Genomic DNA, 16,698 nt, shown 5'->3' on the forward strand with positions numbered 1-16,698 from the left:
ACAAATTAAAACCGTAAACCGACATCACACTATGGATACTTAATTTGGGCTTGCAACGCTGTGTTGAAGTGGATTTGTCTTATAAAATAACATTCAATTAATACATAACGTTGATAGCCTAAAATGTTAGAAACATCGGAGACATAAATATTCACAAGTTTCAGATTAGAAACTGTGGCAAAGAACAGCATAGCAAATACAGATCCAATAATTTCCTTTCTACGAGAAATTTGCTGCCGAACCAATCTAAACAAGCCGTTGTTTGAAGTTTACTTCCTAAGAAAACAACAGTGAAATCGTGTGAAACAACATTCAACTGTGATGCCGAGAGTTAAGCTCAGTGTGATGTGTGCAGGATATCATATGCATATAATAGTTGACCAGATTTTACTTATACCTACTAACATCAAGCGTCAATTTATACTTAAACCTTGTGTTTTTTTAATGACGGTAAACATTATTAAGATCCAGTAGAATGTTGGTGCCAGAAGATACGCTGTTTCTTTTAAATATATTTTTAATAAGCTACTTCAAATACATTAATGTCTTTAGTCATTGTTATTGGTGTAGACGCCAAGTTCAGAGTAGATATCACGCTATCTACTTAACTATCGATCTGTGACGCATGATACGGAAACTGCTGAATAAAATTTCATGGCATGTTCCTTGAATAATATATATTGTTACTATTTGTAATGGAAAAAACACCGGTAATTGTAGCAACAAACAGTCATAACAGATAGTAAGGAAATTGTTGATTTCCATTTACAAAGGCTAATTTTTAATCGAAAAATACGCGGATGAAACCGCGAATCTCAGGTGGTCACAAATAAAAATGGTAGTATTTAAATGGTATTTCAAAATACAGAATATTTTTACTTTAGTCAGCATATTTGGTAGAAACAAAATAGCATCAATAGGCATGCAGAAAAAAGTAATAACATGAGATTTTAAGGTGGAGAAAGAGTTCGCTTAGCTCTAAATAGAAATCCTAGTCAATAGTATCACGAATTGAGCTTCAAGATATTTATGCCGTATTAGGCGCTGGATCCAAGTGCTGTCAAATAAGTAAAGTGCAAATATTTCTGAAGTAAAACTTCTGAGTCATTGTGAGTTGAAACTCTATGAAACAAAAATGCGTCACGGTTAAAAAACATATGTAAGTGTTTAGGATTAAATCGGCAAGAGAATGACATTATTACAAAGTATTTTGTGTTCTTCGCAAAAAAATCTATCGTAGGCTACTTTTCAAATGTTTCACTTCTGCCGTGTGTGAATTGCACACTGTATTATTTATTTCTGTACTTTTTAGACACTTTATTATTTATTTATTTGTTTCTTTATTTATAAAGTACGTAAATTTATTTATATTATATTTGTATATTTATTTATTTATTTCACCGTTTATTGAAAATTTAAATTATAATAAATAAAATAACAATATTTTAACTAACAACGAACACAAAGGTAGTCTTATCACTAAAAGTGATCACTAATACATATTAATTACATTACTTACTGAGTAAATTAAGTTCTTATGATAAATTAACTGAGGTAAATCAAAACAGGGAATTTCCTGCTCAAAATATGGAGCAGCCAGATTGGGATAGTACCTCAATCTTACAGAAGATCACAGTGGAATAATACTGTTTTGAAAGAGTGTTGTTGTGTTCCTATTAGTGAGGCGCTTGCGATGCTTCTGGTGTCGCAGACGTCTGTCTATAAGCTAAGGTAATCAAGGTAATCGCTTACTACCAGGTAAGCCGTACGCTTGTTTGTCAACCCAGTTATATATAAAATAAAACAATAAAAAAGAATTTAGACATTTATTTCAATAAAATGTATTGCGCGAAATAAATTTTAAAATTATGAAATAAAATTTATTCGCACCATCAAATACTTGACATTATGAAGTATTGTTGCTTAAACTTCTACTCATAAAACATACAGCCACTTGAATTATTTACATACAAAAACTTCGTCAATTAGCTAACAAAAAAGTTACATCATCTGGGTCCTTGAATATGATATTTTTCTCTTAAGTCAAGCTAACTTAACAGCGAGAAAATAAAATTTTACTTAAATCAATTAAAAGAAATAAATAAGAAAAGTTTTAAGGAAACATTGGACTCATTTACGTCAATCACTTTCACACTAAACACATTTTTATTTTGACCTCTTTTTATCTTTAAAAAGTATATATTTATTTATTTGGGCGTGTGCTCTTTTCCAAAGACATGTTAATAAGACATTAATTGTTACCTGTCACCGCCTTGTGTGCCATGTGGGCCCTAAGCACTGGCAGGTTGCAGGTTAAATTCTCGCTCTGGATTCTATTTGTAGTTATACAAATATTTTGTTCCGAGTCTGATTCTGTCTTTGTAGGTCTCCCCAACGTGTTCCGGAGAGCACGTTAGGCTGTCGGTCCTGGTTGTTATCGTAGACGCTCGATAAAGATCGTTTCTCATGGTAAGGAATATATTGACTAGCCCGTTGGCGCAGATTGTAGTGACCCTACTTTCTGTTCCGCAGGTTGCGGGTTCGATTCCCGCCTGAGTCTGGGTATAATATATATATTTATATATGTATGTATCATTAAGTTGCTTATCATAGGAACAGACGACCTTGTACTTGTACTTAACTTTGTACGACAGACGACTTGTGTATGTTATAATATATTTATTTATTTATATCCACCAACACGCAGTGGAGCAGCGTGATGACTTAAGCTCCGATCCTATTTCTACACGGAGAAAGGGGTCTATGCCCAGCACATGGAATATTATAGGCTATACCATTATCGTCTACCGTAGAAAACAGTCAGTTTGATTAGGTATAAAAATATTTTAGCAAACTTGTTGTTTTTTTTCGGTCAAATACACAAAAACAAAGGACAAAACATAATAAATATTCAGTTACATAGATTGTCAACTACGATTTTTATTCTCATCTTTCCAAGTCTTTTAGCATTTTTTTTTATATGAGATATTTCTCAAAAGGTTTTTTATTTTATTTTTGCCTTTTATTTGAGCATTTGAAGTTACTTGTTAAGGGTTAACGAACTCTGAATACTTAAAACATGCCTAATATTAGTTTATGTTTTTTTTAAATCTCCATTTCGTGATATTTACGTTTATCAACAAGATAAGACTCGTTTATCATACCTTGTTATTTTGTAACCCCTGTATCATAATAATTTAATTACACTTATAAATGTAATTTACTGATTTTACTATTTAGTTTCCTCTAAAAGATGTTTTGTAATAATTCCGAGCTCCATAAAGTCAATAATTTTATCAGCGGGGTAAGATAAATATTTTCTTAGACAATAATAATAGCTGTTGATATTTCAGTATTATAATACAATATCAAATAGGTATATATATATATATATATATATACTAGCTGTGCCCGCGGCTTCGCCCGCGTTGAAATCAGTGTTTCACAAAGTTTACCAGCAAACTTTTAGTGCAACTTTCATCAAAATCGGCTTAGTCATTCCGTAAACCTTCCTCTTGAAGCATTCTCTCCATTGGTGAAACTGCATGAAAATCCGTTTAGTAGATTTTGAGGGAATCGACCACATACGCTTTTGGGGACTTCGTTTTATAATACATTAACTGTTGCCGCGACTACGTTCGCGTGGTTATGAAGATATGCATTACTATTAAGATGTTTAACGCAAACTATTTTTTTATTTCAGTCACTTGAAATGCTTATCACACTGAGTAACTTTTTAAAAGGCACAATTTAGTATAATTTAATAGTTAGTTTTATAAAACCTCTCTATACATCACATTTTTAGCTTTATTTTCAGGCTGCAGTATAAATAACCTATCAGGCGAACTTATACCTGCTGTTTATGTTTCGTACAAACTATCATCCCCAATTAAACCCTCTTAGCGGTGGAATATCGCAAAATCCGTTCTTAGCGGACGTCTACTTACTATAATCTACCTACCTACTAAATTTCATCTTTATCCATCCTGGATGGATTAAAAACCACTGGATGGTCCCAGTGGTTTTTGAGTTCTCGTCATGAGTGAGTTAGTGACCTTTCTCTTTTATACATATAGATTACGATACATTATTTGGACACCTCCTCACCATCTATAGAGCATACATTTTAAATTTCAAGTCTCTTACTCAAAAACATAGGACTCATATAAACTTCCAACCCCCGTTTTATCCCCTTAGAGGTCGAGTTTCATAAAATCCCTTCTTAATAAATGTCGACACTTTATAAGGAACCTACCTGCCAAATTTCAAGTTATTGGCTGTTATAGTTTCGGAGATTTCGTGTTGAGTGAGTCAACCTACCATCCCCCGTTTTAACCCCAAAATATAGTTGATTTCTAAAGATACATTATTTGGACACCTTCTCACCATCTATAGAACATACATTTTAAATTTCAAGTCTCTTACTTCAAAAACATAGAACTTTCATACAAATTTCCAACCCCCATTTTACCCCCTTAGGGGTCGAGTTTCGTAAAATTCGTTCTTAGCGGATGCCTACGTCTTATAAGGAGCCTACCTGCCAAATTTCGAGTTATTGGCTGTTATAGTTTCGGAGATTTCGTGATGAGTGAGTCAACCTGACATCCCCCTTTAAACCCCAAAAGGAAGTTGATTTCTAAAGATTCATTATTTGGACACCTCCTCACCATCTATAGAACATACATTTTATATTTCAAGTCTCTTACTTCAAAAACATAGGACTTTCATACAAACTTCCAACCCCCGTTTTACCCCCTTAAGGATCGAGTTTCGTAAAAATCGTTCTTAGCGGATGTCTACGCTCTATAAGGAACCTACCTGCCAAATTTCAAGTTTCTAGGTGTTATAGTTTCGGAGACTTCGTGATGAATGACCTTTCGCTTTTATATATATTATAGATAGATTATAGATATATATTTGCTAAACTGTACTGGTAATTCTAAAATTACAAATATTCTTTACCTCTAGAGTGTAAACAGTTTAAAGTATCAATTGAAAGTGTTGCGTTCGATAGACTGCACTTGCAATTGAACAATTTTGATAATAGTACTTGCAATGTCTATTGAAAACATATAATATACATTACAGCCTATACAGTCCACTGTTGGACATAGGCCTCCACAAGTTTACGCCAAAAATAACGTGAACTCATGTGTTTTGCCCATAGTCACCACGCTGGGCAGACGGGTTGGTGACCGCAGTACTGGCTTTGTCGCACCGAAGACGCTGCTGCCCGTCTTCGGCCTGTGTATTTCAAAGCCAGCAGTTGGATGGTTATCCCGCCATCGGTCGGCTTCTTAAGTTCCAAGATGGTTGTGGAACCTAGTTATCCCTTAGTCGCCTCTTACGACACCCACGGGAAGAGAGGGGGTGGCTAAATTCTTTAGTGCCGTAGCCACACAGCATGAAAACATATAATGCCTCGTGAAAAATATAACTTTTATAGGGTAGAGGTTGAGGCCGCTCTCAGTTATTACCGTAAATAATAATTATTGTTTTGTAATCATAGTTTGAAAAATACCTTACCAGCATACCACAGTAAAAAAAATGGAATAGCATAGCGGATTGAGCTAATATCCTCGTCCAAACATAGAGAATGCTTCACTTCTATTCAGTTGCATTCAGTTTTGATTCAAAAATTGATTTTTATATGACATTTAAGTAATTCGAATCCTTAAAATTGAATAACAGAAAATTTAAACCATTTTTTTTTTAACAGAAAAAAGCTTTGCAAGTGAAGTCGAAGTCTGAAGAACTGTCTGAATACTTTGGGATATGATGAATATATGATTAATCAACTGACTTACCTGATTGTAAGGTAAAACAGGAATAAATTACATTGAAATTATGATATTAAATTTGTACGAAAGTTTATTGATACTTTATGGAGTGATGGGTTGCGAGGGTGATAATGGAATTCATCGTTTATTTTGGATTTCGTCGTTAACTTATTTGGAAATATGTTGAATAGAAAATTCTAAGATGTAAATACTCAATATACTTATAAATAAAAAAGTGAATGGTATTCTTACTTCTTCTCTTATATTGGTAATACTTAAGTCTTCTGATGTAATTTTTTCGTAGAAATCATTTTTTTCTCGGTTTTTTTGTGATTTTTCGGTTTTAATATGACTTTTCATTTATTATAAAAGAATAAAAATGTTAAGATGTAGTGTTGATTATTTTTTGGTTTAAAGTTAATTAACTGACATTACGAAAATAATGTACTTAAGTATTTTCTAAAAATACACCCTTACTCATCCCCCCCCCCCCTCAGATTCATTTGAATCTAAAAATATTATGTACTTAAGAAGTTTGTATCTAAGCATTTGATAAAACATTGTGTTTATAAATTGAATGAGTACACTATGGTCAAGAAATAATTTCATATTTGCGGTAAGGCGTTTTGAAGAGATTATTATGGTGTTTCCATATACTCGTACATAATTATGTATTCTGTTGTATATTAATCTGTTCAAAACGTTTAAAGTATGCACCATCTTAAGAAAAAATATACAATGTAGCTTGCGTATAGTGATAACAACCTGGACTAACGATCATAAGTTATGATTCACGTATACAAATATTAATAACAGGATCTTTTTTTAAAGCTTGGTTTAGTCTTGGTTTAAGCGAACCGTGGCGCCGTTTCGCTTAAATCGAAAATAAAATCATCATATCAAAAATTTCGATCTAGCGGGTACATCGTTCCATAGCTTAATTGGCGAGAGCGCTGACACGGTCAGTTGGAGACGCAGGTTCGATCCCCGCTGGAACGATCAATTTTTAATATGATATTCAAAAATGTTTAGAATTCCTAATGTGTGGGTAACACAAAAATATAATCGTACATAATAACAGGATCATTCCAAATCCTACGTGCACAGGTGGCCAACGAAAATTGACTATTACTATAGTTAATTAAGTGTACCCATTCAAATTACACGCTAACGCTATTACGCTACGCTAGGTTTTGTAAGAAGTACAAAAGAGTAAAAGCCTTCGGCAAGTTACGAATGAATGGAGCTAATAGAGTCCCAGTCAATAAAAGGACTCAGGAGAATAGCGAGACTGATTTTAAATCGTAGAACCGTACTTAAAGGGACAAATAGTTAGGAAGCATTACGTAACTGGAACATTTTAATCTACCGATCTGTTGTTGGGTTTCGTGTTTGATTTTTGTGGCTTAATTTGCACTAAATTGCAAATATTTACACTAAGAATCAAATGTGAATTATATCGCTTAAAAAAAGGAAAACAAATTACTATTTGAAGAAAATATTTGAAAGGAAAGCATGACTTTGGAAATTTTCGACATATTTCTTTGTGACTTTCATTTTATTTCATCCTACTCGAGTATGTCTGAAAGACATCGGTAATAACATAGAGTTTTCCAATAACAACGCTCCAATTTTTATACCTTCCAGCGACCATGTTCTTGAATCGACATGAGCTGTAGCTGTCATTTTAAAGCCAGTCAGTTAAAAGCAAAACTACTGAATAAAGCTTTAGTTAATAATTTCATTCACACAAAAAAAAAAACAACATTTAGTTGGCATATTTATCTTCTTGATTATTTCACAAACAGAGAAGATAAATACGGATAACAATAAAAAAAATGTAACATAATATAATCGAGCATACGTGTCGAGTTGACATCTTGAGTTGCCTGAAAACGACGTCAAATAATGAAATACCAGTATAGGAAACGAAACGTATTAATGAGATAAAAGAATTATCAAATAGCCAAGAAAGAGATGGGATATAAGAATGTAAGATAATTGGGTGTTTTTGTACGACCGTCCTCAGAATAATAGCACTTAAAAGCTTTGTCGACGCATGACAAGTCCGAAGTAGCGTTTTTTCATATATTTTTCGAGGAATAATATTGTTCAAATAATTGTGTTTGCAGGCAAACGAATAAAAACCGACTTCAATTATATCGACAAGTAATACAACGTAGGTAGACGAAAAAATAGTCAAGTAAATACGCATTATCAAAGATTACTCCAAAAGTTGTAATCAGATCTCGATGAAATTTAAATTTGCCCACATGATAAACATCGGCTTTCGATTAAATTAAAAATCATCAAAATCGGTACCCAGTAAAAAGTTATGCGGATTTTCGAGAATTTTCCTCGATTTCTCTAGGATCCCATCATCAGATCCTGGTTTCCTTATCAGGGTATCAAACTAGGAATATCTCCTTTCCAATAAGAAAGGAATTATCAAAATCGGTTCATAAACGACGGAGTTATCCCCGACGGAGTTATATATATATATATATATATATATATATATATATATATATATATATATATACATATATATATATATGCATATATCCTTCGAAACTTTATGCGACGTCGTACATAACATGCAGTCGGAGACATGCACAAAGAGAGAATGATTTGACTTATCCTTCAATTTCATGCCTCCGACTGCATATTATCTACGACGTTGCATAAAGTTTCGATGGACTACCGTATTTAATATATTTTAAATGTACAGCACAAAATGTTTGATATTGTTTCTATTTATTTCGCTGACTTTGTGTGCATATTGAATTTTTATCTTGTTCTAGCTTTTTCAGTTGATTTTCTATTAGTTGTTCTTCACGCAGGCGGGTTTTTTTTTTTTTTTTAATTATTATTTTATTTATGTCTTTTAAGTCAGACAAATTACGTAATCGGTTCAATTCATTAAAACAGTTTACATCATGTGGTTGATTAAATAATTTTTTAGGGTCAAGAGAACTGATAGCAAGCCCGGAAAAAGATCTCACTCTGCTCAAAGCAACGTAAGCCTCACCTTTAGCAAATAGGTGACTGCTTAAGTCAACAACTATTAGTTTTAATATAATGAAATTATTATTAAAATTATTTGTTTGTATTTGGTATTATGTATTTGTTATTGATTTTATTAATGTAATTGTAAATTGGTGTGACATTTATTAATTTTTATTTGTAATTTTAATTGTATGTTTCTTTTAACCATTGTATTTTATTAGAAAGTCTACACCCCGAAGTTGATCGTCACCTAGGAGGCGAGTTTGGCATGGCATAGGCGTGGGAAAGAGCGATTTTAAACTTTAATATTGCATTTCTTTATTAGTATTACGGTAATAACAATCATGATATACCTTTTTAAAATCCTTGTATTGTGCCATTCAATTTGATACCCATATTGTAGTATTCGAGGAAAAAAATTTTTTTTCATTAACTACAATGGCTTCGCGCAGCCGCCATGTTTGATTTTTTTTTAATGTCACCTATCTAAGAACACTTGGGCAGCTAAGACAAACCTAACGATACCTCAATTATGTAAATCCGTTCAGTAGTTCTAGAAATATGAGGTAGTAAAGAATATTACATACAAATATACATACATACAAGATACGCGCGAAAAACATAACCCTTTCTTGGCAGTCGGGTAATAAGCCATATCACTTACCATATAACTTACAGGAAGAAATTTGATGATAGAATGGTATTCTACATAAATGTCAATCTGAATTGACTTGTGATATCTAGGAATGTATTAAATAATGTGAAGTTCGTAGAATTGTTTTTTTTTAATTTTCTTCTAAACTAAACTGCAACGTATATTCAGTCGTGTATCGTGATATTAATTTTTAATTAAATAATTTCAATTTTTAAACTTTACTTAATGAAGCAATATTCACTGCAGTAATAATTTTAATCTTTGTATTCAATTTTTTATGCCTTTTTCTCTTATCTCAAAGATTTGCTGTACTAACCACAAATGTTCATCAGCCGGGTAATCAACAGTACATAATAAAGGAATCTATCACCACAAAGAAATTTTAATCAATCCCATAATTTCATTTGCGTTATTAATAACTATCGTCACCTTTAAATTAAGGTGAACCGTTTATTGTTATAACTATTTAGCGCGTTAGAATGGGAAAACTCACGCGCGCCGCAATGCTTGAACTAACAATAACTAGGAACTAATGAATAGTGAATATGCAATTAGACACGGATGAAGAGACTGATCTCGCTTCATTGCGTCTAGTCACAGGATATTTCCAGCTTATCTGTAGCCTAAAGAATCGAAACGCAATAATGAAATGTACTGAAAAACTTTAGTTACGTTTTCTTCGAACGTATTTAATTAGTTTCAGGAAAATAAAGATGGAATTTAGCTCAAAAGATAATTTAGGATTGCTGTTTAAAAGATTATTTATATCCACAATAACATGAAATTTGTTTTATAATAGATGATCAACTGAACTTCGAGAAGCGAAGTTCGATCATTATTATACGAGTTATTTCATTCGAAGATATACTTATAACTATGTAGTACCTTTATCCTACAAGGCAGCTCGCACTATTTAAAAGACAAATCAATTGACGTTTCATTCAATTGTCAAAACTGTCATCGGATCCACTCGGCCAACACTGTCACATTAACTCATTCTTTTCAGAGAGTATAAAATTAAATAAATCTTGTTTTTGTTATAGGGTAGGGTGGGCCGGGTGTTTATATCTTCGAATGAAATAACTCATATAATAATGATCGAACTTCGCTTCTCGAAGTTCAGTTGATCATCTATTATATTTCGTTATTTCATTCGAAGATATACTTATAACTATGTAGATGTTTAGAGATAGGTGTGCTAGTTTAAAATTACAAAACATATCAAACGTTTTCGTTAATGTTTATTTAATTTTATACAAAACAAATGAAAAAGAAAAAAATAATAATTATCTACAATTAGTTTTATCAGATAATCAATTAATTTAACAAATATATTGATTATTTTACAATTTTTATTATATTAATTATTTGTAACTATTTGACACACTGATTCAGCAAATAGCCTGCCTGTTCTAGATACAGTATCTGAAATTTGGCGGTTATAAAGACGCGTGTCGCGTGCTGTGCGCGCTAAACACGCCAACGTCGACCCCGCCCTCTGCCAATGTCTGCTTAATCCATCTGCTAATAGTCTGAGAGGATGCTTTTCTATAAGGCTTTTTATATGTAATAAGAAGAGTTTTTGTATTGGGTGGTCTTAAATCTTTCGTGATATACATATAATCTTCTAAAGCCATAGCAGGACATATATTAGGGTTTTCTTTAAATAAGGGTAAGTACAAATGGGGCTGTTCTTTACCAGCTGAAGACGTCTTTATCAGATCGGTTATTAATATTTTAATTCCGTCGGAAGATTTTATGATATTTTCAATCTTTATCAGAGACAAGGTTTGTACCCTATGAGCAGTGCATAATGCTAAGAGAACAGTCACCTTTTTAGTTAATCGTTCTAAGCTCAGGGTTTTATTAGGAACCCACTGAGAAATGTAATCTAGTACCACTTGGGGATTCCAAGTAGTAATATACTTAGGGCGACAGGGTTTTTGCTTAAAAATGCCTTTTAACAGCCTTTTAATCCTCTCATCGGAGCCTACATGGTTACCTAAGAATAACGATAGTGCAGAACGATGGGTATTGATAGTGCCGTATGAACTACCATTATAAAATTGATTCGTAAGAAATGTTATTACTGATTCTATTGAAGTATTTAGTACATTAAGACTTTGTTCCAGACAGAACTGCCACCAAAGTTTAAGAGAAACGTTATACTGTCTTAAAGTGTTTGCTGATATTGAGGAAATCATCAGATCGAGAGCTACGCTTGGAACGTTGCGGTGCTTAAAGGCGTACCGGAGAGCTTCACAGCTGCCAGGGTAAGGGTCTGGTGCAACGGGTGAAGAGATCTGAAACGGGATTTGAGAAGATGTGGATTAGGTTCAAAAAATATGATTTCTGAAGTCATCATTGTTTTAAGTAGTGGAAACCACGGTTGTCCAGGCCAATGAGGGAAGACTAGTATGCCTGAGGCTTTATCGTTGATTATTTTGTTTAAGCACTTTAGTATCAAAGCAAACGGAGGGAAAGCGTAGAAGAAATATTTAGACCAATTAATTGTAAATGCGTCTACAGTTACTGCGTCTGGGTCTTTTTTCCACGATATATACCGTTGACATTTAGCATTGACGCGAGAGGCAAACAAGTCAATATCTGGTGTGCCTAGCGTTTCCTTTATATTATTAAATGCCCATGTTGAAAGTTCCCACTCTATATCAATATTAAGTTTTCTAGATTCTTGGTCAGCTTTGATGTTATCTTGAGAATTTATATATGAAGCAAATAACCAGATATCGCGCTTCTCACACCACTGCCAAATAGACCTAGCTAGATCATTCAAGTGTGGGAATTGAATTCCACCCATTCGATTAATGTAGCATATTGCTGTTGTGTTGTCTACACGTAACAGAATAGAGCCGTTTGAAAGATTCTTAGCAAAGCACTTAAGTCCCATGAATACAGCTAATAGCTCTAGGTAATTAATATGTAAGGAAAGTTCACTGTCTTTCCATCCCCCATTTACCCGATTTCCATTACAGAAAGCTCCCCAACCCGTCTTCGACGCATCTGAGAATATTTCTAACATAAATTGATCTTGTGGTCTTAGAGAGTTATTAGACGAAGTTATGTTATTATTCCACCATCGTAGATCAGGTAAAATATCCTTAGAAAGCTTAATTTTTGTACTGTAATCATCAATCTGTTATAAGGCTAAGAATTTTGCTCTTTCGAAACTTCGTGTGTATAGCCAACCGTATTTTATAGCTGGGCATGCTGCTACAAGTACACCAATTAGTTGTGAAAATTCTCGAATTGTACATTTTGGTAACGTTAAATAAATATTTATCAACTTAGAGATCTTATTTCTTTTGTCTACGGGCAAGCCTAGTGACATTTCAACGGTATTAAACGTGAATCCTAAGAACCTGTAGTTTTGTTGGGGCAATAACATACTTTTTTCCCAGTTAACGACAAAACCTAAGCGCTCTAATAAATTTAATGTTTCTGTGACATTTCTGACACATTCACTGAACGTATCACCGATGCATAAAATGTCATCAAGGTATATAACAGATCTATAACCCTTGGACCTCAGATGATTCATAACTTCTTTCATTATTTTTGTAAAAATACGTGGAGCAACAGATAGACCATATGGTAAGACATTAAAATGATAGATTTTACCATCAAAAGCAAAACATAAGTACTTGCGGCAACTTTTGGCGATGGGGACTAAAAAGTATGCTTCCTTAAGATCAATAGTAGCCATAAAAGCATTTACTGATAGAAGTTTAGTCACTGTCCTATGGTCTTCCATTTTAAAATGATTATTAATAATAAATTTATTGAGTGGTTTTAAATTGAGGATAAATCTTTTATCGCCATTGGGTTTTGGGGCTAGGAAAGAGCTAGAAATAAAAATATCGTCGTTTTGTTTAGACAACGAGATAGCACCTAAGTCTAATAGTTTTTTGATTGCAAGGGACATGTAAGTTTTTTCGTTAGTACTTAATATATTTTGGGGAATTTTCCCTTGTTTTACAGTGTTATTAAATTGTATAGAGTACCCCTCGCGAACCCATTTAAGAACTAATGGATTCGTGGTAATATTTTTCCAATTATTATAGAAATATTTTAATCTACCCGCATGTACCTGCAATGTTGTTAAGTTGGACGTGGGGTTGTCTTCGTTAACTTCGACTGGTTCATCGGGGGACCTCTGCGGTAGCTGCCTCCCGCAGTGTTGGGTTTCCTTGCCCCCCCCGCTCGTCCCCCCCTGTTTGATGGGTAGCAAGGAGGGCCCGACCAGTTTCCCTGGGGTCTAGTGCGACTCGTAGATGGCTGAGGTACAAACGATGAAAGAGGTTTAGGGGTAGGGACAGTCCTTTTAATTTGTAGACCTTGCTTTTCTATGACTTTGGAAGCTTTGATTTGTTCTAAAAGCTTACTACCGAATAGCATTTCATCTCTGCTTACCCCTTGTACCATTGTCTTAAACGATTTATCAAGGCCAGTAGTTATAAATTTTTTTCTAGCTACAGTCTCTACGTGATGGAGGTCGCATAAAATGCGGCAACTATCACTAAGAACCTTAATTGCCTCCAATTTATTGTTATCACCGTTAAGTAGCAGGACAAGGGCCCTGTTAATGGCTGTGACACCAAGACCTAACTGTTGTTGAATTGATTCAACACGCTTATCTCTAGCTCAAGATGGTTCTGAGATGGCAGCTGAGATCTCTGGATTGAGAGTAGGTGGTTGTAATAGTGGACAATTTTCGGGAATCAGATATTTCTTTAAAAGAGTATCTTTACTTTCCTTGGAAAGTCCTGTCCGTAGTATCGGAGTCCACAGGCGCGCCAAGTTGTCGTATATTTTTTCTCCGAATTTTGGTGCCTCCTCTGTGGTTTCCCCTAAGGCTTGTATGATCTCAGGGTCTAACTCCTCGTGTTCTGCCGCTTGAGTGTCGCCTGTTGGCAACACACCATTTTCAGAATTCTGAAGTGTTTCTTCATCGAGAACTTCCGGTTCGATAGGCAGTCTTTCTGGTTCTGGAATTAGCAAATATATATAAATATATATATAGTCCTTCTCAGTCTATAAACTTCCCACTATTGGGCTTATCCCTTAGCTGGCTATTACAGCACACATGGGAGAAAATAGGGTGATGACATATGTATTCTTAATAAAATATCCGTCACCACATGAACAACATATATTTAAACTTAACCCCCTTTTTTGTGGGATTAAGTTAACAGCGTCATATGTCGCTAACTGTATAAGCCACGTGTTAACCCACGGTTAACCTCTAGGCATCATCTGACCCTTGTGTTGACCCGCAGTCAACCTCCAGTCATTAAAAGCAAAATTGAACAACTAATATCCTAATTAGTTGCTATATGCCTTCGTGATAACCCGCAGTTAACCTCTAGGCTTTGCTTAAAATTTTCTCACTAAGGAGTCGGTATTTATGCGAATAAATCACTTATAACACTTGCATAATAACATTTTTACATACCTGAATTGTTTTCAGAATCCGACGATTCTAATATTCTACGACGCTTCTTATTTTGTTTTTCTTCTAATCGTTTTAATTTTCGTTTATAACGATTAAATTTTTTTTGATAATCTTTCGGCATTTTTTAATTTAGAAAATGTGGGTAGATGAATTAAAAGAAAACTAGGAAGCAGGTGCGTGTGCGAACGCTGCCTCGCACGAGAAAAGAATGAGTTAATGTGACAGTGTTGGCCGAGTGGATCCGATGACAGTTTTGACAATTGAATGAAACGTCAATTGATTTGTCTTTTAAATAGTGCGAGCTGCCTTGTAGGATAAAGGTACTACATAGTTATAAGTATATCTTCGAATGAAATAACGAAATATAATTATTATGTAAATATAACAAAACTTTTAATTTTATTGTTACCAATTTTGATCAGTAGATTGGAAAATTGAATAATACATACCGAGAGACCACTTCACGGTCAGATTATACGAGTTTGTTATTTTAATTGAGTTCTACATCATGAATAATTTCAGTTTCACAATTAAAGGTGACTATTAAATGTTCATAGATAATTGAGAAATAAACTTGAATTGTTGGAGATTTAGTTGTGTTTCTATATTAAAATTTAGTTTTGATATAACTTTTGGTGTTTGTTTTGGACAAGTTTCTAAAAATTCCAAAATTTCACGGCAGCTTTAGCAATTATTGCTAAACCATTTGTTACTAAAATGGAAAACGAAAATTTTAAATGAGTTCTATAGAGGAGTTAGAAGTAATCTTACTTCGTTTAGCGTCTTAATAAAAGTTTTCTATTTTGAGAATATAAATATTATATTAAAGTTGAAAATATTATGTATCCAGCGTATGCTTTCAACACAGGTAGAAGCAATTACCAACTATGAAGTTTGACTCATAGTGGCTTTGGCAGAGGTACCAAGTTGCAAAGGCGTATAAATTGTCAACTAACTTACGTCAAATCATAAAACATAGTTTTAACCGACATTCAAAAAAGGAGGAGTTCCTCAATTCGACTATTTTTTTTTAACAAAAGATAACGATAGTACAAATAGTAATATAACAAACAGTACAGACAATACACATAAATGGTCTAAAGATAATATTTTTTTCCCCAAGTGTTTTTGCCGTTGGTGATTATGTAACAATAAATCTATCACCTAATTGTTCGCTGATTTTTCATAAAAATTATGTATGGAGCTATAGAGTGAGTAAGGTATACTATAAAATTCATCTTCTATAACTGCTAACGTATATGCTAAACAGGAAAAAAGTTCTCTGGAAGTGAAAAGTAATGAGCTTGGGTTTTTAGTGATTTGATAAATTTGTTCTAAGCTAACGCTACAAATAATATGTAAAGCTTGTGTACCTTAGTAGAGGATAGTATATTTTTACCTAAACTATACTTCATCAGCTTCATTATACTCAGCGCTACAGTAAGCGCTGTAGCTATTTTAGGACGTTTTTATTATGTCAAGAGAAGTTCCAAGACAACTTCTAAAGTAGGTTATTATTAATTCTGTGAAATGTTGTATGCTTCGTCGCCTCTGCAAAATGTTTCTAAATTGTGTATTGATTTTCCTATCATAATCACATATATTAATACGCTAAGGTTAAGGATGTTTGCCTCTCTTTTTAGAAAAAAACCTCACAACTACTCCACATGAATTATATATCATTTTATAGACAATTGCTTTTTTAACTAAAAAAAATTATTATTGCTTATATTATATATTTTTTTTATAATTTTGAAATAACGCCAACGTGATTGACTGTC

The 16,698-nt window shown here is 33.5% G+C and overlaps 1 protein-coding gene across 1 annotated transcript; it reads right to left on the reverse strand.

The window, feature by feature from the left end:
* Positions 1–10,883: 10,883 nt before the first annotated feature.
* Positions 10,884–13,216, reverse strand: LOC123655809. Its single transcript, XM_045591562.1, has 3 exons — positions 13,107–13,216; positions 11,978–12,584; positions 10,884–11,747 (listed from the first exon to the last, which is right to left on the reverse strand). The coding sequence occupies exons 1-3, from the start codon at positions 13,214–13,216 to the stop codon at positions 10,884–10,886; spliced, it is 1,581 nt and encodes a 526-aa protein (XP_045447518.1).
* Between the last annotated feature and the right edge of the window lie 3,482 nt (positions 13,217–16,698).

This window comes from Melitaea cinxia, chromosome 8, assembly GCF_905220565.1.
Source record: "Melitaea cinxia chromosome 8, ilMelCinx1.1, whole genome shotgun sequence".
NCBI lineage: Eukaryota > Metazoa > Arthropoda > Insecta > Lepidoptera > Nymphalidae > Melitaea > Melitaea cinxia.

Coding starts and splice junctions, on each gene's coding strand:
- LOC123655809 (XM_045591562.1), bottom strand. CDS start 13,216: ATGGAAGACCATAGGACAGTGACTAAACTTCTATCAGTAAATGCTTTT. Junction 12,585..13,106: donor ATCGCCAAAAGTTGCCGCAA/GTACTTATGTTT, acceptor TGATGATTACAG/TACAAAAATTAAGCTTTCTA. Junction 11,748..11,977: donor GGAAAAAAGACCCAGACGCA/GTAACTGTAGAC, acceptor ATCCCGTTTCAG/ATCTCTTCACCCGTTGCACC.